Source organism: Penicillium psychrofluorescens, assembly GCF_964197705.1.
Source record: "Penicillium psychrofluorescens genome assembly, chromosome: 3".
NCBI classification, from domain to species: Eukaryota; Fungi; Ascomycota; class Eurotiomycetes; order Eurotiales; family Aspergillaceae; genus Penicillium; species Penicillium psychrofluorescens.
In genome coordinates, this window is record NC_133441.1 from 3,129,124 (window position 1) to 3,155,063 (window position 25,940).

The 25,940-nt window shown below is 53.0% G+C and overlaps 10 protein-coding genes and 2 non-coding genes across 12 annotated transcripts; 7 read left to right on the forward strand and 5 right to left on the reverse strand.

The window, feature by feature from the left end:
• Positions 1 to 514: 514 nt before the first annotated feature.
• On the forward strand, positions 515 to 2,799 carry PFLUO_LOCUS5296 (uncharacterized protein; the record flags this gene model as incomplete). The annotated part of the gene is made up of 4 exons (XM_073782730.1): positions 515 to 932; positions 996 to 1,168; positions 1,218 to 1,580; positions 1,633 to 2,799. 4 exons carry the CDS (start codon positions 515 to 517, stop codon positions 2,797 to 2,799), a joined length of 2,121 nt encoding a protein of 706 aa, XP_073639356.1.
• Positions 2,800 to 3,405: 606 nt separating this feature from the next.
• On the forward strand, positions 3,406 to 5,738 carry PFLUO_LOCUS5297 (uncharacterized protein; the record flags this gene model as incomplete). Its single annotated transcript, XM_073782731.1, has 4 exons — positions 3,406 to 3,907; positions 3,966 to 5,338; positions 5,389 to 5,578; positions 5,635 to 5,738. The coding sequence occupies 4 exons, from the start codon at positions 3,406 to 3,408 to the stop codon at positions 5,736 to 5,738; spliced, it is 2,169 nt and encodes a 722-aa protein (XP_073639357.1).
• Positions 5,739 to 6,195: 457 nt separating this feature from the next.
• PFLUO_LOCUS5298 (uncharacterized protein) lies at positions 6,196 to 6,718 on the forward strand (the record flags this gene model as incomplete). Its single annotated transcript, XM_073782732.1, has 2 exons — positions 6,196 to 6,440; positions 6,595 to 6,718. 2 exons carry the CDS (start codon positions 6,196 to 6,198, stop codon positions 6,716 to 6,718), a joined length of 369 nt encoding a protein of 122 aa, XP_073639358.1.
• A 223-nt stretch (positions 6,719 to 6,941) lies between these two features.
• PFLUO_LOCUS5299 lies at positions 6,942 to 7,027 on the reverse strand. The gene has a single exon. It is a non-coding gene; the product is annotated as a tRNA-Asp (tRNA).
• Positions 7,028 to 7,794: 767 nt separating this feature from the next.
• Positions 7,795 to 10,426, reverse strand: PFLUO_LOCUS5300 (uncharacterized protein; the record flags this gene model as incomplete). Its single annotated transcript, XM_073782734.1, has 3 exons — positions 7,795 to 8,219; positions 8,270 to 9,773; positions 9,827 to 10,426. 3 exons carry the CDS (start codon positions 10,424 to 10,426, stop codon positions 7,795 to 7,797), a joined length of 2,529 nt encoding a protein of 842 aa, XP_073639359.1.
• Positions 10,427 to 10,764: 338 nt separating this feature from the next.
• Positions 10,765 to 12,950, reverse strand: PFLUO_LOCUS5301 (Pumilio y domain member 6; the record flags this gene model as incomplete). Its single annotated transcript, XM_073782735.1, has 2 exons — positions 10,765 to 12,467; positions 12,527 to 12,950. The coding sequence occupies 2 exons, from the start codon at positions 12,948 to 12,950 to the stop codon at positions 10,765 to 10,767; spliced, it is 2,127 nt and encodes a 708-aa protein (XP_073639360.1).
• Positions 12,951 to 14,079: 1,129 nt separating this feature from the next.
• On the forward strand, positions 14,080 to 15,494 carry PFLUO_LOCUS5302 (uncharacterized protein; the record flags this gene model as incomplete). Its single annotated transcript, XM_073782736.1, has 3 exons — positions 14,080 to 14,088; positions 14,159 to 14,537; positions 14,587 to 15,494. The coding sequence occupies 3 exons, from the start codon at positions 14,080 to 14,082 to the stop codon at positions 15,492 to 15,494; spliced, it is 1,296 nt and encodes a 431-aa protein (XP_073639361.1).
• A 653-nt stretch (positions 15,495 to 16,147) lies between these two features.
• PFLUO_LOCUS5303 (uncharacterized protein) lies at positions 16,148 to 17,017 on the reverse strand (the record flags this gene model as incomplete). The annotated part of the gene is made up of 4 exons (XM_073782737.1): positions 16,148 to 16,507; positions 16,567 to 16,704; positions 16,769 to 16,797; positions 16,858 to 17,017. The coding sequence occupies 4 exons, from the start codon at positions 17,015 to 17,017 to the stop codon at positions 16,148 to 16,150; spliced, it is 687 nt and encodes a 228-aa protein (XP_073639362.1).
• Positions 17,018 to 17,471: 454 nt separating this feature from the next.
• On the forward strand, positions 17,472 to 18,539 carry PFLUO_LOCUS5304 (RecA recombinase Rhp51; the record flags this gene model as incomplete). Its single annotated transcript, XM_073782738.1, has 4 exons — positions 17,472 to 17,516; positions 17,574 to 17,591; positions 17,642 to 18,317; positions 18,373 to 18,539. 4 exons carry the CDS (start codon positions 17,472 to 17,474, stop codon positions 18,537 to 18,539), a joined length of 906 nt encoding a protein of 301 aa, XP_073639363.1.
• Positions 18,540 to 18,921: 382 nt separating this feature from the next.
• PFLUO_LOCUS5305 lies at positions 18,922 to 18,992 on the reverse strand. The gene has a single exon. It is a non-coding gene; the product is annotated as a tRNA-Glu (tRNA).
• A 458-nt stretch (positions 18,993 to 19,450) lies between these two features.
• PFLUO_LOCUS5306 (RecA recombinase Rhp51) lies at positions 19,451 to 20,665 on the forward strand (the record flags this gene model as incomplete). The annotated part of the gene is made up of 4 exons (XM_073782739.1): positions 19,451 to 19,534; positions 19,582 to 19,661; positions 19,736 to 19,803; positions 19,854 to 20,665. 4 exons carry the CDS (start codon positions 19,451 to 19,453, stop codon positions 20,663 to 20,665), a joined length of 1,044 nt encoding a protein of 347 aa, XP_073639364.1.
• Positions 20,666 to 21,011: 346 nt separating this feature from the next.
• PFLUO_LOCUS5307 (uncharacterized protein) lies at positions 21,012 to 25,148 on the forward strand (the record flags this gene model as incomplete). The annotated part of the gene is made up of 3 exons (XM_073782740.1): positions 21,012 to 21,648; positions 21,711 to 23,852; positions 23,905 to 25,148. The coding sequence occupies 3 exons, from the start codon at positions 21,012 to 21,014 to the stop codon at positions 25,146 to 25,148; spliced, it is 4,023 nt and encodes a 1,340-aa protein (XP_073639365.1).
• Between the last annotated feature and the right edge of the window lie 792 nt (positions 25,149 to 25,940).

Sequence of the window (25,940 nt, forward strand, 5' to 3'; positions counted from 1 at the left end):
CCTCTCACAGGACCTGGATGTTCGTTATGACCCTGAAAACTATCGAAAAGAAGAATCTTTTAAGGAAGTCGAAAAGTTGGGGCTAATGTCATAATCAGAGCAACAGTTTGGGAAAAAAGGAATGAATATGCAGGAGGCAAAATTAGCTTAATTAAGCTTCCTGATCTGCACAGGCATTTCATTCATAGAGACCCTGACAAAGCCCTCAGCAATCCTAAATATTATGATTGTTTTACAAAGCTGGGCAACTTGAAGCTCAGTGCGAGAGGCTATCACAAGGCGGACAATCTTCACCCAGAATGGCTACAGAGTACATCATTAAGCATTGATCAAATTAGTTATCAACGACTTGGATTTGTATGTATCTCTAATTCTATCGAGTGCCTGCACAGTCCCGTGACCAGGTGCGGCTCGGTTTTAGGCTCTTGCCGCCTTTCAGTTCGACTCGGTTCACTTTCCCTCCGGCAACCATGTCCGTCCCACGGTTTCCGTCTCACACCAGACTAGCCCAGCCATGGCGGGGGAGGCCCCGAACAAGAAACGCTTCTTCCAGGCCCTGGACCTCCTGGAACATTCGGACGATGATGCTCAGAATGACGAAGATACCCGCCTGGAGCTTTTGATTTCTGGTTCGAGAGACCACAGGCTTTCAAAACCGAGTGCATCTCATCGGCCGAATCTAATTACATTTCCGCGGGCAAATTCAGACCCTCATCCTTCTTCCACCGAGCAAGAGCCCCCAAGGATCGGTATCTCTCACGAAGATATCTCTTCAAGACCCACTGGTCCCAAAGTGCCAACTGTGAAACGCTCCGCGACGACAGGGACTATGCCTGGAACCAAGATTGGCGTCCCTGCAGGGAAGAAAAGAAGAGTGAGCAGTGTCAAATCCATTCCAGCAGAGCAGCAGATCTTCAAGGGTCTCATTTTCTGTAAGTGGATCCAGATCCTTATGGACCCCCGATATCTCTCATCTGACTGTTCTTGCACCTCAGTCTTCTTCCCCAATAACGACGTCTCTCCGCTTCGGCGACTGCGTATCCAGCGAGCACAGGAGTATGGTGCCCAGCGAGCGAGAGAATGGGGCGCCGATGTCACTCATGTGGTCGTTGAGAAGGGCTTGATCTTTCATGACCTCCTGACACACCTCAAGCTTGAGACTTTTCCAGTTAGTATGATTACTGAAAGCTCTATATTTGGTGCTGATTCATTCTCAGGTAAATGTGGTTGTAGTCAATGAATGCTACCCGTCAGACTGCATCAAATTTCACTCGGTCCTCAGTCCATCTCACGCACGTTTCCGTGTTGATGGGACTCCAGAGATTGTTGAAGACGAAGGCCGCCCTGCCGTGGGTGAGCCAACTGTTCCTGACTCTTTACCGTTGAAACGCTCGAAAAGAGAACGAGCCCAATCACCGGAACCTTCCCAGATCCATGACAGTGGTGGGAACTCGCCAGTTGTTCAGAGTTCCCCGGCGGCCGTCACTGAGCAAGTACAGCAGTCCGACATCAGCACAACCCTTCGCGGGCGGGATTTGTTAGACGATCTAATCGAAGAGGCTAAAGCGACAAGTCATCTTGTGAGAAATGTTACTTGCTTCAAATCGCAGAACTTTGCTGACCCAGCTATAGCCCTTGGATCCACTTGACTTCCCCGACGACGAGACTACAGCGGAGATATCTGATGTCGAGTCCCAGGAGTCAGACTCCGAATCAGACAGACAAAAAGCGAATGTCTCTAGAGACAAGGCGGCTGAATCCTGGACCAAAAACTTCTCCTGCATGCAAAAGTATGAGCCCGATTCGCGAATTCACAATCCGAACAACAGGACCATCGAAATCCTCCAGCAGATGTTAGACTACTATACACGGACTGCGGATCACTGGCGAGTTCTCGCCTATCGCAAGGCGATCAATGCTCTTCGAAGACAACCGACGAAAATCGTGACACGAACGCAGGCTCTATCGATCTCCGGCATTGGGACCCGCCTGGCGGACAAAATCGAGGAAATCGTCCTCACCAACCGGCTTCGCCGTCTTGACAACACCAATGGCACCGCCGAGGACCTGATCATCCAGGAGTTTCTCGGGGTGTACGGTGCGGGTCTTTCTCAAGCCTCCAAGTGGGTTGCGCAGGGTTACCGGTCGCTGAACGATCTACGTGAGAAGGCGCCCCTGACCAAGAACCAGCGGATCGGGGTGGAGCGATATCACGACTTTGCGCAACGTATTCCTCGGAAGGAGGTCGAGGCCCACGGGGAGATTGTTCGACGGGCGGTCCAGCAGGTCGACCGCGATATCCAGGTGACCATCATGGGCTCGTACCGCCGGGGGGCATTGGACTCGGGGGACATCGATCTCATGATCACCAAGCCCAAGGCCACTCTCGAACAGATCCGGTCGTTGATGATCGATACCGTCGTCCCCCAGCTGTTCCACAACGGATTCTTGCAGGCCGGCCTGGCCACCACGTCGCGACAGGACGGATCCAAGTGGCACGGAGCCTCCACAATTCCTGGCAGCAACATCTGGCGACGACTCGATCTGCTGTTTGTGCCTGGGAGCGAGATCGGGGCTGCACTGATCTACTTTACCGGAAATGACATCTTCAACCGTAGTATGAGGCTGCTGGCGCGTAAGAAGGGGATGTGTCTGAACCAGAAGGGGCTCTACACCGATGTACTGAGAAACGGACAGGCCAAGCTCAATTCTGGTCGGCTGGTGGAGAGCCGAGATGAGCAGCGTATCTTTGCGACTCTGGGGGTTCCGTGGCGGCCTCCAGAGCATCGCATCTGCTAAGTGCTATATTATTGGGTAGAACGAATCACTCACCGGCAGAGTTTGTGCATTGTGTAATCAAGGGAGAGAATTCTCTTTCGCCATCTTCCTTCCACTCTCTTCACCGGGCTTCTTTCTCCCTCGTACTATCACCCATCACCTAGTTCATCTCCACCGATCTCATCACCGCCTTGTGTGCGGTGAAGCGCCTCATCTCTGTGAAGTCAGACCGCCCCATCAACTGCCAGTTTTGCCGTTGCTTTCCTCCTTCACCCATCCCCATCATCATCGTCATTCCCCCATCTGTTGCTCGCACTCTGCTCCATTGATCATTCTCCTGATCCTATCTGGACTCCCTCCGTCCGCTGCCTACATTCAACCCGTCATCATTGCGTGGCGGGTGTGGAGCCCTTCTGTTGTGCTCACGCTCACATCTTTTTTTTTTGCCATCACCCCTCTCACCCACGCCGTCGTGGTGCAATCGCCACCATCCCAGCTTTTCACTGGTCCCCTTTGTGCACACTCTAATCTCTCTCGGTTGCTGCCGCTGCGGTCGGACGCGTCGACCCTTCCCACCCATCCACACCGACTGAACACGTCCCCCCATTCCTCATTGCCCCCATCAAAATGGGTCGCAAACCCAACAAACTTATCCTCGAGTTCTTCATTCGAGGCCAGAAACTAGAGGATGCAAGTAACCGATACCAGCACACCTGCAAAGCCTGCGGTGAGAAATTCCCCAAGGGCCGCATCGACAGCCTTACCAATCACCTGGTGAAGAAGTGCCAGGCCATCCCCCTTCGTGACCGCCAGCGCGTGCTCTTGCGCCTTCATGAGCTTCCTGACCTGGCCGAGGGTGACGCGAACAAAGACCCGAGTGCTGCAGGCGCAAACAAAGGCAAATCAGGTGACGCGTCTTTCCCAAATCGCCAGAACTTCGACGGCCTCAACGTGCTGGCTGAAGCCTCGAGGCAAGTCGGCGCGTCGGAGCCGCCTAAGCGCGGCTCGGGATACACCCAGTCGTTAACGGCTGGAGGCAAGACTGTAGTGGTCGACCCGGCGCTCGAGGCGGAGGGCTTCCAGGGTCAGCAGTCGGATGTCAAGCACGAGGGAGGCGACAATACACAGGGTATGTCTTTTGGGCGCTATTCACTCACGATCTACTCTAACCGTTTGTTTTCCTACAGAATCTCCCCAGCAGTCGCACTCTCCTATCCCCGATCTTCCAAGCCACACAACTGGTGACCACGCGGGATCCATGTCGCCGCCTCTTGGAGACACTTCGATAACACCCGAGTCGAGTGCCAACGCTCGTCAGTCACAGTTGTCGATGATTGCGGCGTCTGCCAATGAAATGGTTCCTCACGGGCTGGAAGGAGATAGCATGGGCTCTGATGGGCTGAAGATGGGCTCATGGAACCAGTCGCTATCGACGCACGAGCAGCTTCTTTTCGACAGTCTGCAAGAACATGACCCGTCCCTGACTGCGGTGACGCAGCGCGCGGCTTCCTATCCGCGCCCCATTGCGATGAACCCAAACACCCAGGCCAAGGGATTTGTCAACGAATTTGGTAACTCGACGAAGCCCGCCAAGCCCAAGGTTCGAGGACGTTTCTCTGCTGCTCGTCGTCGCGAGGTGCAGGAAGTGCGCAAGCGTGGAGCGTGTATTCGCTGCCGAATGCTGAAGAAGCCTTGCTCCGGCGACAGCCCCTGTACCACTTGCGCCAGTGTGGAGAGCGCACGTCTCTGGAAGAGCCCGTGCATCCGCACTAGGATCGCCGATGAGTTTGAGCTCTACAATGCCAACCTCCATGCAACTCTCGCGTACCACGACACCAGTGGCATCAAGAACCAGGTCAAATTCGAGCACTATGCTGGCCGCATTGAGGTCACGCACTTTGAAGAGAGCGGCGTCTTCGTCACCTTCAGTGGACTGCAAGGCCACCATGCCTCGGTGTCTGCGCTCGATCCCCAATTGCAGGGTCTGGGCGATGACCACTTCTCTAACCCGTCCCAGGAAGTTTACCTTTTGGATAGCGACGCCGATGACATTCCGGGCAAACTGGAGTTGTACATCAAGAAAACGGCGCCGTTTTTCTACGAGCGCGAGGCTTCGCATTTCATGAAGCCGACTCTGATCCTGGCTTCCGAGCTCAGCCAACAGAAGAAGGACATATTGCTGGAGCGCGTGCTGGAGCTGTGGGTTGCTACCCATATCCTTGTTGATACGGAACTCGGCTGGAAGACATACTGCAACCCCACCCTGCCGCCGACGTCGATGCATTCTCTTTCCCAGCCCTCGGATGATGGCCGTCTTCCAATCGAGGAAGTGGGGGATCCGGAGTCGTATGCCCTTCTCTGCAGCCAGTTGCGGGCCGCCATGGAGAAGCGGGCGATGCAGCTGAGCAAGTCCGTGATGAACGATCTGGAGCGCCGATTGCTTCAGCGCCAGCAGACCGGCTGGTTTGAGACTTTCCTCGTGGCGATTATTCTTCTGAACTGTGTTGAGCGTACCTGCTGGCTCTTTCGGTCGTGGGACAATGAGAATTTTGCGCAGCGAGTAAGTGGTTGTTTCTATGTGTTTATAATTCCCATGCTGACCTTCTTCAGTGGCCTCTGGACAAGCGTCCCCCTTACTACTCCAACCAAGGCGATCGCTTCTCAGACATCCTGCACATGCTCCTGAAGATGCGCAGCCTCCCTCCCAAGACTACCATCCGTCCAGACAACGGCATCTTGAAAGCAGTCGAGGGCAGTGACGACAATGCGACCCGCTGGTTTGATATGATCCAAGTTTCCCGTAAGTTCCAGTGTCAGGATTGCCATACATTCTGTTTTACTAACTTGCCGCTGCAGCCTTCTTCCTCGAAGAACGACAGAATGCTGTTTTTGACCCCTCCGACTCCCGCTCACTTGACCTTCGCTTCGGCGCCAAGTTGCTCCAGCCAGCATCCTCATAGCTGGGAAATTACAGGCTGCTCTTTCGATGGAACATATGAGATCACAGTGACAGATGGGATATGGGTGGTGTTTTCGTTTTAGCTGCTGCTATCATTAATTTATTTTTCTTGTGGTGGGCGTATCGGGGGTGAATTGTTCTTACTTTGTGTGAAGTATAGGATTATTATGCCAAGTTTACTTTTAATTTGATTCTCTAGCCGCTGAATGCGAGACATATTGGTTTCAATAATACCTTGCGATCATCATTGGCGCTGTTGACTATAGTCAAGTCATTCTCATCAAGGGTGACCCTGATCCGCTGTAAGATCCATCCAAAAACAACCTCGGGTTCCACCCATCATTATTATTCAACCAGAACACACACCTTGAAAAGATCCCTCAAACAGGAACAACAATAGAAACACCGTTCTCAGCATCCTTTCCACGTTCTTCCGTTTCACCGTGATCGCTACTGTTATGAATTCCCCCACCTCGGGCAGCGGCAGCGCTGCAACACCTCCCCCACCGCCCACGCGCCGCCTCCTCGTCTTCCAGGAGACGCGCAACCCGCAAAACACCACTGAGACGGTCTATCTCCCCGTCAACAAGCTAGGTCTTCCGATCTGCGGCGAAGGGCCCGAATTGCCTTCGATCCTCGAACTGCCGCTGCGCATTCTGCGCGCGTTTACGGATATTTTCAATCAGCCCAAGTATAAGGGGTGGTATGTCTTGTCTTTCTCTTTTGCATTGTTATGCCCGGGGTTATAACTATCTTCTCTGGTGTATATATTTGATCCTACACATGAGTCTGGATTTGCTATCTACGGGATGGATCATGGATATCGAAACAAATAGGTTGTTGACTGACTATTGCAGGGCAATCCTCGCGGCAGGGCAATACCACGACACCGCGGAGGAAGGCAAGTTCTACGCGGTCGTGCTGGAGCAGACGCACACGCAGCAGGGGGGATCTAGTTCTCAAGGGACACCTGGTTCTTAATTCTTGATCTTGATCTGTGGTTGGTTTCATCTTAATTCGCGATGTGTGTTGGTTGTTGTATCTGTACCTAAATTCTATGCGAAATGTGATTTATGATCTCGATTGGGTGTGCTTAGTCGGGCGTCCTTTGATCTTTTTTTCGGTACACAAAAAAGACCAATAGCAAAAACAAACTCAGTGAGCGTGATTGTTAGCTATAGCCGGCGAAGTTGGCAAAAAATGACTCTCCCTCGGGGAATCGAACCCCGGTCTCCCGCGCTTCTCAGTGTTAATGACAAGCGGAAATCATGACCACTAGACCAAGGAAGATAGCTGACCGAGTTACTGCTCGACCACTTGGTGCTGGACAAAGAGAATTGGGCATCTTTTGTTTCATGATGGAAGATTCGGTAATTAGTTCCAGATTTGGTCACATAAGTTGTTTGACAGCGAGCAACAGACAGAGAGTAAATAGACATTTTGTTTCTCAGCTAGGGAAAAAAAAGAGTAGTGAAAATATGAGAATACGTACACATCCATCATAATAAGTAGGGCTGGTTGTTAGTACCCAAACCCAGCAGCCACCGAAAAAAAGAAGAAAAAAAAGAAGAGAGACGAGTTGTCCCACCAAACAGCCACCCAGCCTGTAACGGACCGGTGTATTCTGGCGACGCCATCCCAGGGTGGAAGTGTCTCTGCAGAATTGCTTCCCTCAAGGGTCACTTCCATTGCTTAGCGCCGTGTAGCGGTCGCGGATTACTCGCGCGAGTACAACGACGACCCCAGGATTCGTACCAGGCACCAGGACCCGCTGGCAATTGCCGTAGCAGGGAGGTTGGCCTGGCGGTGGGCCTTCCACTAGGTTATCCGTGACAGATAACTAGATTTTTTCTCTTTCTGCATTATACCCTGGTCTGCGAAGTTCTTAAAGAGGAGTGTGAGTATTGTTCGTTTAGGGTTTGGAGGGTATGTCTGTTGACTGGACCGTGGATAATAATGATGGCACACCACGTAAGTAACCAGAATAAATGATTGAGTATCGACAATTGGGTATCATGAAGAAGAAAAAAAAAGAAGTATCTACACATTTACAACCCTCACGCATCCAACTCTCCATCCAACACTCGTCTCGCCGCGTCCAGTCGGCGTCGCAGCACCCGTGCCGCCTTCATATCTGGATCCTCTGAACCCATGATAGCCTGCAACTCAGAGCACACATCCCCCAGGCTCTGGAACAGCTGCTCCAGCATCTGCGTGTCGTCCTCGTCGATCCCGCCAGAGCTGGGCGTCGACGACGCAGCCCGCACAGTCGACACGAGCGACGAGGCGAGCTGGGTCGGTGTCGCCGTAGCCGCCGATGATGGTCGGTCGGTACCATCGTCCCGCTGCGCACGGGGCGTCGAGGGCTGGCCTTCTACCGGAGTCGCCTGGTCGTCGCGATCGGCCCGAGGCGTCTCGGATCGATCGGTCTCCGGGATGACATTCGGGTCGTGGTGGCTGCGTACACGTCCAGTGCGCAGCTCTGTTGCTATTGTTAGTTGTGGAAGACATGCAAAAGAGAGGAAGACATACCGTGGTTGAAGCGTCGATCCCAGTACATCACGCCGTCCAGCTCGTCCTCATCGTCCTCGTCGTCTGTGAAATTCTCGCCTTCTGTGGCAGTTGCGAAAGTCGCAACTGTCGAGTCCGACATGGCGCTCTGGGCGCGCGGCTGTTGCATTGAGTGCATCGCATGCGCCGGGTGTAGAGACTGCGCCGACTGTACTGACTGCGTCGGCCGTGTCGTCTCTCCCGAGCCGGCCGAGGAGACTGTGCTAGCCGGTCGCAGCTGGCGCGTGTAGTTGCCCAGGGCACTGTGGAGGATGAAATGCTCGTAGTCAAAGGCATCTTCGCGTTCCTCGTGCGGTGTCTCGTCCGTAAAGTGATGAGGCACATCCGGGAAAGCATCCAGCGAAGGCGTCTCCACAGGACTCTCCAGGTCCTCGTCCAGCGGTTCGCGCAGGATCTCATCCAAGGCTGCCCGGTCGATGTCCCCGTCGTCGAACTCACCCTCCTCTGCGTCTTCGTACATGCTCTCGGCGACCGAGCGAGCCCGCGCTTCCTCATAGTCGCCGGCTGACGGCGACTGCAAGTTGACGCCTGTTTGCTTGGCGAGATTCAGCGTGGCTTGCTCCACGGGCCGGCGTTCGTCTCTCTCGGATTCGACGTGGTAATTCTTGCTCCGGGCCGTTTCATGCTCTGCAATCAGTTCACGCGCGTACTCCGAGCTGTCACCGCGGCGGGCTGTTGAGCCCCGACTGTTGCGTCCATCGTGCAGTTCCAATGCATTCGCATACCAATGATCCGCTGCCGACAAGGGACTAGGTGTACGCAGGCTTTGCAGACTTCGTCGACGGAGATTGTCCTCCTGGGCCTTGACTTTCAACGAGGAGATCTTGATATGAAGACCCTTCATGTGGTACTGTAGATCGCGCACCTGCAGCTGGGACTGCGCGCGACTGGGAGGGCCATGCGCGCTGTAGACAGGACTAAAATCGGCCGGGCTGGACTCGGATTCTGCAGAGATGCCCAACCCCTTCGGGGATTCCGACTGGCTGTCTGCTTCGTCTTTTTCTTCTTCTTCGTGGGAGTCGAGGGACTGCGGTGATTGTGTAGACCGCTTGCCTGTCGAGTGTGGCTTGGACATAGACGAGATGGATGCCCGATGCGTCAAATAGGCCCTTTTAGGATCATACTGGAAAGTTCTCTCATCGTTGTGCAAACTTGAACTGCTTGCGCCCATTGCGCTCACAGATCGGGATAAACGTTTGGAGTCGGGCTCCAGACTAGACTCTGGCGGGAAATTAGTCTCGCTATGCACCCGCGAGTGTCGATTGTTCGATGTATCCTGTCCGGGAACCTGCGATTGACGCCGAAGAGAGGAACTCTTGCGATCTGTGCGCGATATCGACCGGTACAGCCCACCAGGCGAATGCGTTCCCAGCGACGCCGAGCCACCGGCAGCGGACGGTGATGGCGACGGAGTCAGTCGAACTGACACTGACGAGCGAGCCCGATTAAGATTGCCCTCCATGAGCTGTGAATGATCAGCGTGAAATTCTCCGAACGTGTGTCGAATGTCTCACATACCGTCAATCGCTTCTTCGCATTCTCGAGAATCCTCTCCGCCTCGCTGCTCAGGATCGCCGACGAACCATCGTCCCCGGCCGGCTTTGCTTCCGCGGGAGCAGCAGTCGATAGAGGAGCAGCATCTTCTTTCCTCGGTTGCGCCGGACTACTACTCCTGACCGCATCATTCTGCGGCGTCGAAGTCTGCTCCCGCGAGCCCCGTCGGCTTCCAGCACTGACCGTGGAACTGGAACTGCTGGCCGCACTATCGTTCCTCTGATCCCATTGCTCGCGAATCACCGGCGGCCACTCCAGACCCTGCTGCTGCTCCGCATCCATGTCATCTATATCAGCGAACCCGCCCACGCGCGCGGGCGACAGCTCCTCCCCAATATCCGACAACCGGCGACTTTCTCTTAATTCTTCGTGCGTCCAGCCGGGCCGCGAGAAGGACTTCTTGGGCCGTGCGGACGGCTGCACGGCCATGCTCGGTCCTGCATTATTATTGTAGTTGTTCAGACCCGACAGGTAAGCTAGTGACGGCGGCGAGGGTGTGGAAGATTGTCGTTCGCCGTCATTCGGCAGGATCATGTCCGGGTTGGTCAGCGCGAGGGAGGGCATTGGGTGCCTTGGGCTAGATTGAGGCGGAAAAGGAGAAGGAAAAAGGCACGATCGGAGGGTCGAAAGTGCCCCTAAACGGGCGTGTCGAACGAGGTTTAGCGTGCTTTGATCGTTGCCTGTTTGGGACTGGGGCGTGAGTGTATTCCCCTGAACACTTGAGTAGTACAGAGTAGTAGGTGATGGGTGATAGTGAAAAGATCAGGAAAAATAATGTGATTGTTTTCGAGCAGTGTTTGTGATTATCTACAATCGGCGAACCCCTGATCCACATACTCCCAAAGAAACAAAAAAGAATGCTTTTGTATAACTGCTCTGTACAAAAAATTATGCGGAACGAACTAAATCTTCGCCAGCAGCAGCTTGGCACCACTGCTGGTCGGCCCGGGCTTCTTCTTGCCATCCTTGCTAGGTGCCGAGGCCTGCTCCAGCGCCTTCTTGTTCTTCTTTAGCGTCTTGAGTAGCTCTTCCTTCGCAGCAAACTCCTCCGACTCGGCCAGCGCCACAATGACAAACGGGTTTGACTCCGTGGCCCAACCCATGATCTCGTCGCGGATCTGCTCATACAGGAGGTCGTGGAAGTTCAGCGGAGGCTGCACTTTCTCGACGACCTTCTCGGCGCTGTTGAACCGTCCGCCCTGGACAAGCGACTTGAGCAGCCGTCCGACGGACGCGGAGTCCTTGGTTTCGGACTGGGATTTGGCCGCCTCGGCCACGGCGGAGAGCGCTGCGGTCTTGTCGCCATCCGCTTCGAAGAGAACCTCTGCGATGAACTGACATCCGAAGCTGGTCGCCAGCAGCGTGTCGGCACGGGCAGCAATCAGCTCCAACAAGGTTGGGGATGCCGCTTTGACCAGTTCCTGGCGTCGAACAGCCGCGTCTTTCTTCGAAGTTTCTTTGCGGATCTCGCGCACTTCGTTCAACACCGCCTGGTCGGTTTCAGGGAGAAGCCACTTGACACGGTCGCCGGCGAACGGATACAACACGGGAACGCGCGCGGTCAGGTCATTCACCTGCAAGATGAGTTCTTCATTTCGTGCCTCGGCCGCATCGCTCTGGTTCAACAGCTCGGAGAAGATAGACTTGGAGCTCAACTTGGTGTCGTCAATCACCTCGTATGCTGCCAGGAGAACCAAGTGGCCGTGTAGATCGCCCGCCATGGTTTTGACGGTGTCTCGATAGAACCGCAGAAGCAGCTTACGGTCCTTGGCGCTGGAGTATGCCAGAGTCAGACACATCAGGCGCGAGCCAGACTGGGTGAAGGCCAGATTCTTGACCAAATCACCTTCCTCGTCGCCCTTGAGCAGCTCAATAAACTCGTTGGCTTCGTTGCTGCCGGGCTTGGTGCAGAGGAAATATTGCAACATGGCGTCGTGCAGCATGGTGAAACCGGTGGTCTTCTTCTGCACAAGCTGGTTGATGAGCTCGTGCAGGAAGTGCATGATGGGCGACCGCTTCTCCGGATGGGCCTCCAGAATCTTGGCCAGATCGGCCGAGGTCTCCTTGTCATCCTGGAAGATCACAAACTCCGGACCGTACCACTCGCGCAGAAGTCTGTCTTTTTGTGCCTTCGTCGCAACCGTACGGTAGATGTCGTCAAGGATCCACGAGCCCTCGGGGTGCCGAATCAGCCGCTTGACATGGCCGTAGAATTCGGGAATGATCAGATCCCGGATCTCCGCGTCCCCATGCACGATCAACTTTCCGATCAGGAACTTGGCGTAGCGGCTTTGTGCCAGCTCCTTGTAGTTTCCTTTCAGTTCGTGCGCAATCTGCTTCCGCTGCTCGACATTGGCGTATTTCAGGGCTGTCTGGATGACTCGCACCGAGTCGTGCTTGAACACAAAGTCTCGGACACGGTCCGTGATGATCTCGAACAGCTCCTTGACGAGCTTCTTTCTCTCCTCGAGCGGAACGTGGGATTTGCGGCGCAGACGCTCCCACAGCTTCTTAGAGCGCGCGACGATATCGGCGTTGGGTTTAGCGGCTTTGCGCTCCATCTGGAGAGCCTTTTGTTTGGCGTGTGATTCGCGGGAGTTATTATCTAAACGAGAGAGAAGGGGTCAGTCACCATGTCACCAAATATAGAGAAGCGATACACACTATTTGCCGCATTTTCGTCTTTCTCCTGCTTGCCCTCGTTCGTAGCCGACTTGGCAGCCGTGGATTTTCCCTTGGCGCCTTTGTCCTCGTCGGCCTCCTCGCTATCTGGCTCGACATTGTCGCTCACATCATCCATGTCGACATCGCCATCTGGCAGGGTATCCAGGGCATCGAGGTCATCGTCTCCGGAGTCCGACAGATCGTCGAGATCAAAGTCGTCCTCATCCTCGGGTTCTTCCTGCTGGACCTTCTTCTTCGAATATTTCTTCTTGTCGTCTTTTTCAGGCTTTGCATCCTTCTTCCCTGTCTTTTTCACGGGCGCAGCCTGCTTCGATTTCTTGGTCGAATCGGAGCCCTGCTTGGTCTTGGAGCGCTTTCCATTGCGCTCCTCGCTATTATCGACGCGGCGCTTGACTCCGACCATGGTTGCTGGTTATTTCAGCGACGCTGGCCTTGTCACAATGGGTAAAAATTGGAGAGTTGTGGTTTGAGATTCTCGGAGAGACCACTGATTCTCGGCTGGGAAATTTTTGGGCGGCGGAAGTTTTTTTTGTCGGTGTTTGCACTGTTTGCACTTGATAAGGACCGGCAGGGATGAGAAGCTTTATTCGGGTGCAAATGAAGAAGCCGCTAGGGAAATAATACAGAGTCGTATGTCTATGAATAAATATTAATACAATTGAGTTACATTAGAGGTAGAAATCCCTAGATTGGAAGGTCCAGGGAATGACAAGGTATACGTTTGGCGATATATATATTTGTAGGCCGTGATCGATCTGCTTTAAGGGTACATCTTCCAACATGTAGTGATTGCAATTATTATACCCCAACGCTAGGTGACGGTAAATTGGGCGCCAAAAATGGCTACCTTGGACGCCATCTTCGGCGTCCGATTTACCAGAATCTTAGTCATCCCCAAGTCATATGAGCACTTACTTAAAGCAGGAATGCTCATCGTTTCTTCGAAAAAAGGGGGTTTCTACAACACGGGATACCTCATCTCCTGGAACTGCTCAATATGGAAAATGTGGTCATTCTGGGGATCTGATAAAATAGCTGGTTGAGTGCTTGAAAGGTGGTCAAATCATTTCATGAAATATGTGCCGACTCCCATCCGCCCGTCTTTGTGCCTACATTCGAAGTACAATATCAAGCCCGAAGCAACACTGCTGCTCGATCTCTAAGGCCCCAACTTTTTCCCACGATCACTGTCCCGGTAAGCACATCCATCTCAGTGCGATTCAACATATTACTCATCCGTATCAGAATGGAATTCTAGCGATGAATTCTTCAAATTTACGCGTGGCCGCTTCATTGTAGATGAGGCAGAGAATCTTCGAAAGCGGGAGATCAGATTCGACATGAATCGGCTGGCAAGTGTCGCAGCAGACTCGGTCGGAGCCGCTCGATGTATTTCTATCAAGAAGTACGCCGACGGCATGTTCAATAAAGCATTCCTCATGTCTATGGACAATGGCCGAGAAGTCATAGCCAAGGTGCCTAACCCGAATGCTGGCGTTCCTCACTTTACTACGGCCAGTGAAGTAGCCACGATGGACTTCGTAAGTTCATCCTGGAGTCCATCTTGAACTCTATCCACACGGAATCTTGCTTACACGATTGATTTGGGAGGCAAGAAATGTTCTTGACACACCAGTGCCTCGCGTATACTCATGGAACTCGCAAGCAAAATCGCACCCTGTTGGGGCTGAATTTATCATCATGGATAAAGTTGAAGGTGTTCCGCTGTCCCAAATCTGGGGCACGATGAAACTACCCCAGAAGCTCCAAGTGCTTCTTGCCTTGACACGTCTCCAGAAGCAATGGCTGAGCGTTTCATTCTCGCATTACGGCAGTTTGTACTACACGGGAGATATGCCGCCACCATCAGGCAACTACTACGTTAAGGATGGCAAGACCGTCAGAGATTCGGAGTTTGCTATTGGGCCGGCTACGGGTCGGGATTGGGTTGATGCAGCCCGATCAGTTTTGGACGTCGAGAAAGGGCCATGTACGTCGTTGTTAGCGTCATCGTCGTGCAATCGCTGATAAGTTTACAGGGACTTCTCTAACGCAGTATCTGCAGGCAGTCGGGACGCGAGAGATGGAGGCAATACAATCTTTGAAACCTCCTAAGCAGACTGCCTTATTCTGTGGCCCGAAGCTCTACCGACCAGACACGGAAAAGAAAATTACTGCTTTAGCGTGGTACCGACAAGTCGTTGATGCCCTTATCCCCAAGGACGCAGCCATTACCAACCCCTGTCTCTGGCATAATGACTTGCATGATGACAACGTCTTCGTAGACCCGCATAATCCCGAAAAGATTACGGGTATCATCGACTGGCAGTCTTGCCACATTTCACCACTCTTCAACCAAAATCCCGATCCTGCCTTCCTCGACTGGAATTTCCTTGAGCCTGAGACACTTGATCTGGCACCACGACCGAAACTTTCTGGGCTGTCACCAGAAGAACGGTCTGCGGCCGTACATGAGTATACCATCCAAAACGTGTTTATTGGATGGCGGAAACTCATGCTTGCCAAAAACCCTGATCTATATCGAGTAGTCGAATTCCGAAAGACGGCAGCGTACGGGCTGATATTTCTTGCGCAGCGAATGTTCGAATACGGCGAGGCGCACTTTCAATCGCTTCTGGTGGATCTGAAGGACACATGGGCAGATTTGCCTGCCGTCAGCAATGACATGCCGTTTCCGTTCGACTTTTCAGAAGAAGATATCGAGCGTATCAAATTGGATAGCGATGGTGCAGTGGCAGGAACCGAACTTGTTGCGGAGGTCAAGGAGAGACTGGGTGATTTATGGCCGGACAAAGGCTTCATCGAGCATGAGCGATACGATGATTGCAAATCTGCCCTACACGCTGTCAAAGGTCAGATATTGGAGCAATTGACTGAGACTGACGAGGAAAAGGCTGAGTACGAGCGTTATTGGCCATTTGAATAATCTCTGCTATGTCGAGGAAATGGCACAATTGGCAACAGGGGATTTGTACAGTAAACTGCATCTGTTAAAGGTTGTTACAGTAGGCGGAGAGGATGCTACTGCACTAAAAATTAACGACGCAGCTACTGTGAATACAAATAGCTGTACAGTATCAGACCTCCTATATAGCTCTTTTTGGTTACCACACCTGCGCCTCATTTCGGCGTGACACCACATCTCTCAAAAGTCAGCCAGTTGGCCCTGCAGACGAGTTAAGGTATGCATTTTTAATACAAACAATATACATTCGGAGTAACGTGTGAAGAAGCAGTGGTCGCACTAATGGACAACTCTCACTTCACTATCCTAGATTATAAAGCCTATCGTAAGCCTCGCGAGGTAGGGTAGTAAGATGAGGTTCTATATTTTGGACTAAAGGGAATTTTTTTGCGATCTAGTATAAACTCCAGTAGCTTTATGATATTAAGTCATTTTACTAATGATGTTTAGCAAACTACTTAAGGAACAAATATACAAAGATGCAGAAAGAGAGAGATCCCAACTAGATTATCCAAACAAATACAGTAGCCCGAATCCGTTGCATGTCCAAACCATAACGCCGCTAGAAAGAAACCCATATATATATATCATAGAATGTCCAAGAACGTAGAGTCCTATTCCCCACTTACAGGGTTGGAAGTAGGTGCCGGGGTGTTCATGGGGTCGAGTTCAGATCCACCACCACTCTGACCGCGTTTCCTGCCTGGAATGTGGAAGCCAAATGTGGAGGTGGGCTTGGCGCCTCCCGATTGTTGTGTTTCGCCCGAGGAGTCGCCAAAGCGGGCAAAGATTCCTTTCTTTTTGGGCTTGGCGTCGTCGTTGAGCCCGACATCCTCGAAGTCATCCTCTTGCTTGGGGGCGGTCTTGCGAACGTTGTTTGACTGCATCGAGGGCGACGTGACTCGGGAAACTCGGGAATCCAATGAGGTGCGAGAGGCGTCAGGATGTGTTACGGGGGAACGGGCGGAGATATCCTACATTAGATCGGACTGTTAATTGGGCGAACGAGATGCGGTCCATGGCAGCGACATACAAATGATCGGCGGTAGGAGTCGAAGGACTCGCGGGAGATGGAAAAGGGCTCATTCTCGTCGACGAGATCGCGATGATTATTGGGCGATCGTGCAGAAGGGTATCTGCGCCAGAAACTTGGTCGTTCCGGGGGAGACGGCTGTAGTCGCCGTTAGAAAGGGATGTCCATACCCCAATGCGGGGGGGGGGAGCATTGTCCGTACCGGAAGGTAGACGCCACTGTCGTTGATGACTGTCGACACGCAAACCATCAGGGTATATTTTTATTTGTTCAGGGTTGCCGAGTACGTACCACCCAGTTTATACTCCGTGGGCTCACGGTCGTGGCTTCGGCGAGAGTCCACGGGAGCGAGGCGTTGTTGGGATTGGGGATCTGGTGAGAGGTGGTTGTCGTTGACCTCGGTCTCCCCGGGTTGGGATTTCCGATTGAGTAAGTTGCGAAAGGGTGGCATGGTGGGGTTATAGAGGAAGGACAAGAAGAAGATGAAGAGGAAGAGAGAGAGACCGAAAGCGTGTGGAGAGGGAGACCGCACATGATCGTACGTCATCCATGGTTTCCCTCGGCGGATCAAGTTCCTGGAACCAAACCGGAACGGACCAATCGGGTTGACCCCGAGGATACTAATGTCCGAGTTGTGCGGCTGGGTTGTGCCGCCCCGGAGTTATGCTTATCTAGTGAAGGACCGGAGGTATAGAAAGAAAGGAAGGAGCCTCCAGTGACACCTGCCGGCTATCCAGAATCATGGCTGTTGTTCGTCTTGCCTTCCTCTTCTCGCTCTCATCCTCCCCCAGTCCTCCAAAGGCTGCAACACCGGCACTCCCCAGACCTGATACTTGACACCCTCTGCAACTGCGATTGCCTTGCCCGGTTGAACACCCCCCACAGAGGCGCCCACACAGGTCATCATGACTTTCTGGGTGAGCTGGGCACTGTGGCAGAAGCTGAGCTTTGTAAGACCAGCCGATAAGAACTATGACAGAATCCCTGCTGACGGTCTACTTCAACAGGTGTTGGGAACCCTGATTGTACGAGAACCCCTTCCCATGACCTTCCCAGAGACTGACAGATGCAATAGATTATCACGCTCTTCGCTGGATTTTGTGTCCTGGCCTACAACCGACGGAATCTACGCCGACACGCTGCAGCTGAGGCCCGCGCCAAGGAGAACGCACTGCTGCTTCCCATGCTTCACGAAGATGAAATCCCGTTCGGGGCTAGAGCACTGGAGAGTGGCATGCAAACCGAGGGGATCTGGATTTCGAACCCCAACACCCCTCTCCCGAGCCCATACATGCCAGGAACGCCCGTTGGAAGCTTGCCAGCGAGTTCGGCATTGAAGCCATCCAACATCCGACCCGTGGGTCCAGCGCTTGAGACACTAATCAACAGTCCGATGGTTTCCCCATTGTCCGAGCCGTCCATCTCGACGAGCCGCATCAGTTCTGAGCTGGAACTCCCGCCTAATTACACGAGCCAGCCTCAACTGCGAGGCGGGGTCCATACCCCCGGCGGCATCTACGGCAACCAGCCATTCATGGACAATGCCCCTCAGCCGCAACACGGCGTCTTGAGAGGCCACGAAAAGCGTTCCAGCTTCCACGCACGCATATTCGGACAAAGCCGGACTCCCATCGTCCCAAGCACCAGGGAGACTATTCTCGATATCCCGAAGGAGCCTGCCCTGAGCCCAGCTACGATTGACGCCAGTGTACACCTTCCCACTCAGCCCAACCGAGCTTCCCGGATGAAGCGTATGTCACAGATGCCTCTTATTCCCCTAAATTGGATGCTGATCTCACGTCGCAGGCCTTCGTCGACGATCATCCGAGGAGTTCAGGCGCAAAATGAGCCAGATCTTCAACGACAACATCCATATGAATGCGCCGGGACCGCTGCCAATCAACGACCCGATGATGCCACAAGACAACAGACGGAGCATGCGAAAGTCGATACTGGGACCATTTCGGTCGTAAGGCCCATCGCGTGGAGGGTTGGTTGCAGCCATGGATAGACGGATGACTTTCAGACGGACCACGCAATGCCACTGTTTTCTTGGCTGATGCAAGATATCAGTTGCGGGGGCAATGGGGTTAACCAGGGGAGCCGCTTTGCATAGGAATCTATGTTTTAGCAAGAAGACGGCAGGATGCATACATGTATTACACCGGTTCAATCCTTCGCATCAGGCCCAACAGATATGCCGTTATGCAATTCTTCACTCCAACTCTCTCTACCCACGGCAACCGCTGACTATACCATTTTGACTGATACCCATGAATTAGTTAGGTCCAGAAGAGTTGAACCAAATAAGCTTATGCACCTGCTCCCAAAAAAAAAAGAAATTTGTACAATGGTTTCCGATGCGGGGAATTGAACCCCGGGCTACCGTGTGAGAGACGGTGATGTTACCACTACACCACATCGGACGGTACTTGAGCAATGGGAAAATATTTAATTTTATTAATCACTTCCAGCTTACCGCGACTAATATCCTTATAGCTGGGTGCAAACAACTGAGTTGGAGTGATAACATTGCCGTTTGGAGGTCCCCTAGTCATAAGAGGTGCCATAGGAACAGTGTCCTTGAGGAAACCAATGTGTGGAACGGAGAAATTTACTTCAAAGACATTATTTCGCTGCTTAATCGCTAGCTCATACATGATGCCACACTGACTGTTTGATTCACGAACCCAGTCTCCGGCAACTAAAAGACATCGACAAAGTAATAGACTACATAGCATTTTAGCAGATACCGCTCTACCCAACTATTATGGCTGCGGTTGCCTGAAGAGACCGGCACGTGACCGCGCGACGGGCTCGACGAGCCTCGACGCGTGTTTTGTTGACGGACAACCATCACTGCGCCAACCCACATCCATCCACCATGACCGCTGAGGAACCACAACCTGAATACGATGAGAATGGCGGTACGGGCCCTGGTGCGCCCATGCCCCTCTCTGCGCTGGAGGTGAGTGAGCCTCGCCGGTCGACTGTCTCCATGCTCATCTGTACCAGGGACTTGCGGGGTTGACCGCACGGGATATCAAGCTGTTTGTGGATGAGGGATTTCGGACGGTCGAGGCGGTTGCGTACACGTACGTATTCTGGATTTGCTTGATTGTCCCACGCCTACAAGACCAGGATTGACTAACAAGCCCGGCTTAACCAGACCAAAACGCGTATTGGAGCAGATCAAGGGGATATCAGAGCAAAAGGCAACCAAGGTCTTGGTGGAGGGTGAGTTTACCTGGCGTCGATGGAAGACGACCTGGCGCTGACCCGCACAGCGGCGAAACTGGTGCCCATGGGCTTCACGACGGCCACGGAAATGCACGCCCGACGAAGCGAGCTCATCTCCATCACGACGGGTTCCAAGCAACTGGACACGCTCCTTGGAGGAGGTATCGAGACGGGCTCAATCACAGAGCTCTTCGGTGAATTCCGAACCGGCAAGAGTCAGATCTGTCATACGCTCGCGGTGACGTGCCAGTTGCCCTTTGACATGGGTGGCGGTGAGGGCAAGTGCCTCTACATCGACACCGAAGGAACCTTCCGACCGGTGCGGCTGCTCGCCGTCGCGCAGCGGTTCGGACTCGTTGGCGAGGAGGTTTTGGACAATGTGGCCTATGCGCGGGCGTACAACTCCGACCACCAGCTGCAACTGCTGAACCAAGCGTCCCAGATGATGTGCGAGACGCGGTTCTCGCTCCTGGTCGTCGACTCGGCGACCTCGCTGTACCGCACCGACTTCAATGGCCGTGGCGAGCTCAACTCGCGGCAGACCCACCTGGCCAAGTTCCTACGCACGCTGCAGCGCCTCGCGGACGAATTCGGCATTGCCGTCGTGATCACGAACCAGGTCGTCGCCCAGGTCGATGGTGGGCCGAGTGCCATGTACAATCCGGACCCGAAGAAGCCCATTGGCGGCAATATCATTGCTCACGCCAGCACCACCCGACTCAGCCTGAAAAAGGGCCGCGGTGAGACTCGCGTCTGCAAGATCTATGATAGCCCATGTCTTCCCGAGAGTGACTGTTTGTTTGCCATCAACGAGGACGGCATTGGGGACCCCAGCCCCAAGGACTTGGAGAAAGATTAGATCGGGTTAACTACGACCTCTGATTACGATGTTAGTGACCTGATGAGTTTGCCTGTTGCCCGCGTGAATTATTTGTATTATTCAGACATTTTATTAGGAGTATCTGGTAGTTAGGTACAAGAAAAAACCACATCATCCGATAACGGACATCCTACTAGGTATGTGCTGTAGTATATCCCTAAGTAAGTCTGCGGGAAGGCGGAAGGCAGGCGCGCCAAGACTCTGTTTTGCAAGAGCTTCTTCACTGGACTCTTTCAGCTTCCGCCCTTCCAACTTCCCTCTTCCCCCCACAACAACAAAAACAACCACACAAGCCATGGACTGCTGAGCCCTGCCCTCTGCGACCATGGCCAAAATCTACAAGGACACGCGCGTCGATCTTCGACCGTACGCGCCGTCCACCGCCGTTCACATCCAGATCCCGACTGAGAGCGCACCCCGTCGCCCGCGGTTCTCGATCTCATCCACCACCGACCACGAACCTCCCGTCGCCAAGGATGAAGACGAATTCGCTCGCCGATACCTCGCGACCCAAGGTGATGTCTACTTTCGCAAGCGCAAGGTCTACCCGAGGACGTTCCTATGGCGGGTCATCAATGACAACAGGGTGTTGGAGATCCAGTGCGCGGACCTGACCAAGTCTGCGACGGAACACAGCGAGTACAACGTCACCCTGCGGATGGACTTCCAGGAGCCGATCATTCCATCGGGAGTCGCGTTCGCAGACCTGGAAGACCATGAGATTCTCCATGTTTTCGTGATCACGGCTTCCAAGCAGCTGCACACCTTGTCGCTCCGCCCCGAATTTTTCCGTCGCACGGCTGCAATTGATGAGAATGTGACGGAGTGGTGCAAGTCCTGTGTTCCGGCGCCCTTGGCCTTCTCGTATCCTCATCGGCTCCACGCTAGCAGCCCGTTGGAACTGTTCATTTCACTTGAGAATGGTGCGCTGCTTCGCCTCACCAGGAGAGCTGGCGATGACGGTAAGTGCCCTTTGCACGACAAATTCGGTGTCTCGTACTAATTTCACTCTTTTACCCAACAGGTTCTCATTGGTCTCCTCTCACCTTCGACGAGAGGACCTGGGGAGCATCGATCCGTGGCCTCGTCAGGTGGAACTCACAGGCCTCGATCAAACACAACGGACGCAGCCTTGACCCGAACGTCGCAAACGCTATTGCTACGACATCAGACGAAACCTATGTCTTCGCCGTTTGCCTGAACCATACCCTGAAGATATGGAATCTCGCAACGAACAAACTGGCCGCAACGAAGGATCTCCTCGGCCGCCCAATTCAGGACCCGGAAACGGTCCTGTACACCTTGAGTCCCGCTGACTCGTCATTCATCCGTGTGTTCAATGCAGAGAGAGCAATGGATGGGAACGATCGCTTTTACATAGTCACATATTCACCATTCGAGGACGGACGCTTCAAGTTCTGGGCAGCCAAGGGGGGCTTGACATCTGACCTGGTCATTGAAGAGCTGTTTGCCGACGCTGTTTTCCGGCCCGTTGATCCAGATGATACAGGGAATATGTTCTGGAGCGTGGCCGATTTCCAGGTCAAGCCCATGGAGGAAGGGAAAGGCATGGAGCTATGGGTTCTTTGGAGAAACCACGGCCTATACCAATTGTACACTCTCCACTTCGATCTTCAGACCTTGGTGGCAGACTGGTCTACGAATTGGGTGTCAACAACCTTTGAGACCCATCGACAAGAATCCCTGCCTGCACCTGCCCTCGATGATGTCAGCGATCCCACCGAAAAGTGGCTGGACTACATTCTCAAACCGAACAGATACTCGCCTGAAGTGCTTGAAACCGCTCTGGCCGTCTACCAAGAGGCTCTCAAACCCTTGTCATCATCCTCGTCGGGAGTTCTGAAGAAGAGCGGGCCATTGCCAGAACGGCTCTGCTCTACGGTGGCAGCTACAGTCTCTCTGCGTAAATATGCGGAAGATGAAATGGATTACACCAGATACCGAGTCGATACTGATGCCAAGTGGCGCCAGTTTTGGCAGGTCGCCGACGATCTCAACAAGCGAAGATTTGAGCCGGTTTCCCTCGCTTATGACTTCTACTTCGAGATGCCATGGGTGCTCCTTTCAGATGCCTGTGCGGTTATTCGAGAATGCAGCACTGCCGAATTGCTTCTTCACAATGAAGGAGCGGATATACGCGAGGAAGCACCAAAGGTCATGGACCGCTGGAGACATCGCAATCTTTCGTCTGAGCTTGGAAACCTCTTTGAAGAAGCCTCATCGTTGATGCGAGTCGCATCGGATTTCCACAAGAAGTTTTCAACCGAGCTTGACGCTGCGTGCCGGGCTGCTCTCGATGCCGAGATTTTCTCAGAACCGTCATCATCAATCACAGACCGTATGGATCTGTTCCGGGAGCGTAGCGAGTTTTCTGACCAGATCTCCAACAAGACCTTTGACAGTTTAGTCAGTGATTTGAACGACTGCCTGGAGGATGCGTACAACTTGCCCGGCGATGTCTTTGACGCCGTCATCGATACGCTTCCGCTCGGTTTCCACGGCAAAGACTCGGAGCTTATCTCGACTTATTTCGGTGCCCGCATGGCTGTCAGTGGTGCCCAGGAAACGATTCTTCAAACTCGTCAAGTTCTTTTCGACTTGCTAATCTTGGTCACCTTCGTGGATGGAGAGATGGAACAAGGGAAAAATTCTACTTTCGATGCTGCCAGTCTTTTTTCTACACTCATTGGCCTGCTCCGCGAATATGAGATGATGTCTTGGCTGAGCTCGAAAATCCGAAAATGTCCAGATCACATCACAATGGACGCCTCTGCGCCCGTTTTCTCGTTGAAGGACACCAGCACAAAGACCAAAAACCAACGGACAGCAACTATTCTGGAAGATCTTTTTGTCACGGACATCAAGCCACGTCAACTTTTTGGTATCCCTCAAAGCTATGCCTTGACTTTGGGGATCCGCGATGTCCTGTCTTGGGTTACTCGGCAAGGCGAGGTGTCCTACCCCAACGCGTTGGCATACATTCAGTGTGACCTTATCGCGAGAAATGACATTGACCTTGCCTGGGATTTCCTCCGCTTCCAAGCAAGCACTTCCTGGGCGACGTATGTCAAGGGCCGTTTACATGTGGCTGTGTCGGAGTTCGACACTGCCGCCATCTACTTCCGAAAGGCAGCATATCTTTTGTGTAACTCTTCCATCGCTTTATTTTGTTGACCACATCGCTGACCCTCTTACAGCCTGCGGCAAACCACTTGGTAACCTCCATGAGATGTCGTCAACACTCCTCGATCTTGTTTCCGTGGATTGTTTCCACAACGGAATTCCGAAATACTACCAGCACATCCTGTCAATATTTGAGCAAGTGCGTTCTTTTTCCCATGTTGCAGATTTTGCCAGTCTGGCCCTGCAAGCGCTCGACTCCGAATCGTGGTCAGAACAAGACCCGGAATACACAAGCATGCGAACAGACCTGCTCTCGCGCCTATTCCACGCATCTTTGAAGACTTGTCAATTTGATCAAGCCTATTCCGCCCTGGCCCGATACCAAGACCTTGCACTGCAGAAGTCTGCGCTCGGCTCGCTCATTAGCAATATCTTGGCTCTCTCCGGTCCCGGTTCTGTCGGGATTAAGCAAATCCTCCGCTTCCCTACCTCGCTCGTGCCAAACATCGCCTCTCACGTCGACGAGATTCTCGTCTCCCTCACTCGCAAACAGACCTCCTTCGTGTCCTGGCTGGATACCGACAATAACTGGGCCGATAGTGCGCCGGACTACCACCGCATCCTGCAAGCATATCGCATCGCTCGCAGCGACTACCGTGGTGCCGCCGAAATCGCCTACCGCAACGTCCAGCGTCTCCGTCAAACCCGCGACACTCCATCCTCGGCCGTCGCTCGTAAGGGCAGAAAAGAAATCGACGAGTCCGCCCGCCCGCTTGTCGAAGAGGACGACGCTGAAAGCAAAGAGATCCGTCACGAGCTTCTTTCGCTGATCAATCTCTTGGCCAGCGTCGACAAGAGCGAAGCCTACATCCTCGTCGAGACCGGTGCCTCTGCTACCTCCTTGCCAGCTACGTCCTCCAGTGTAGCCACATCCCCCGAACGTCATCGGAGCACGCAAGCAGACGATGATGGGAACGTCTTCATGGACGATGTTGACATGCGCTCCCCATCGCCATCGGCGACTAGACGCCGATCCTCGAGCGCTGCATCCTTCCCCAACGGCGGCCGCAGAGACAGCAGATCCTCAGCAGGTGGCGGCAGCAGCAGCAGAGCAGGAGTACGTGGCGGCGTGACTTTCAAGATTCCTGCTTCGAATGAACCTCCCCAGCGGCGTGTCATCGTCACCCTCGAACACCTACGTCGCGAGTACCAGTCCGAACTGGACCGTGTGAGTCGCATTGAACGCGGTGATTGGGAGTTTGGGCTTCTCGGCGATGACGTTGAGGTCGATCATGATGAAACGATGGTTCTTTCGTAGTTGAGGGAAGAGGGCAGAAAATTTGTACCCTACGTATTGCGTGATCTAAGAGGCGTTGGCTCATCCACTACCTGGATTTTTTTTTTCATGAGGGAGGTTGATACCGAGAGAAAATTCGCATGATTGCCTCATTGAGCCTTTTTTTTGTATTTTGACAGCTAGCTAGCTCTGGGCTTTTAATGGATCTGGTGCAAAATAGGACTTGGATCATTCGGACTTTCTTTATTTCATTTTTGGGTTAAATGGATAGATGTGTTGTAGAAAGGATGTAGGCATTCGGGCCGGACCCATGGGGCTGGCTGGCATTATGGCTCTGGGTTCAGTTGAGTCGCCCTGTAGATTCATTTTTATTCATCAAGAAGTAATAATATAGAAGCCAATGCTAACATTTGAGATGGACAGTCTTCATTCAGGCTGATGGGTTTTGCATGAAGAAGATGGGGACCGTATCGCAGAAATATATATTCAGCACACAAATATACATCCCAGTCTACCAACAATTACAAATGCATATCTGGAAAAACATATTGAAAACGATCATTGATTGATAGATAGTCAAGCCATGCTCTTGATTACCATTATATAAAAAAAAGGAGCAGGTGAGTGGGTATGCGAATACCAGCCGCGGGGGGAGTCGATTATAGACATTTGATCGCAAAACGGGCCGCACTAGTCAACCCAAGGGCAGTCATTACTCAACCAAGAGCAGAAACAAAATTCGCAACCAAAAGCAAGAAACTCAAGGAGAGTAAACTCAGAATTAGAAACCAAAATGACAACAACGCCGGACAA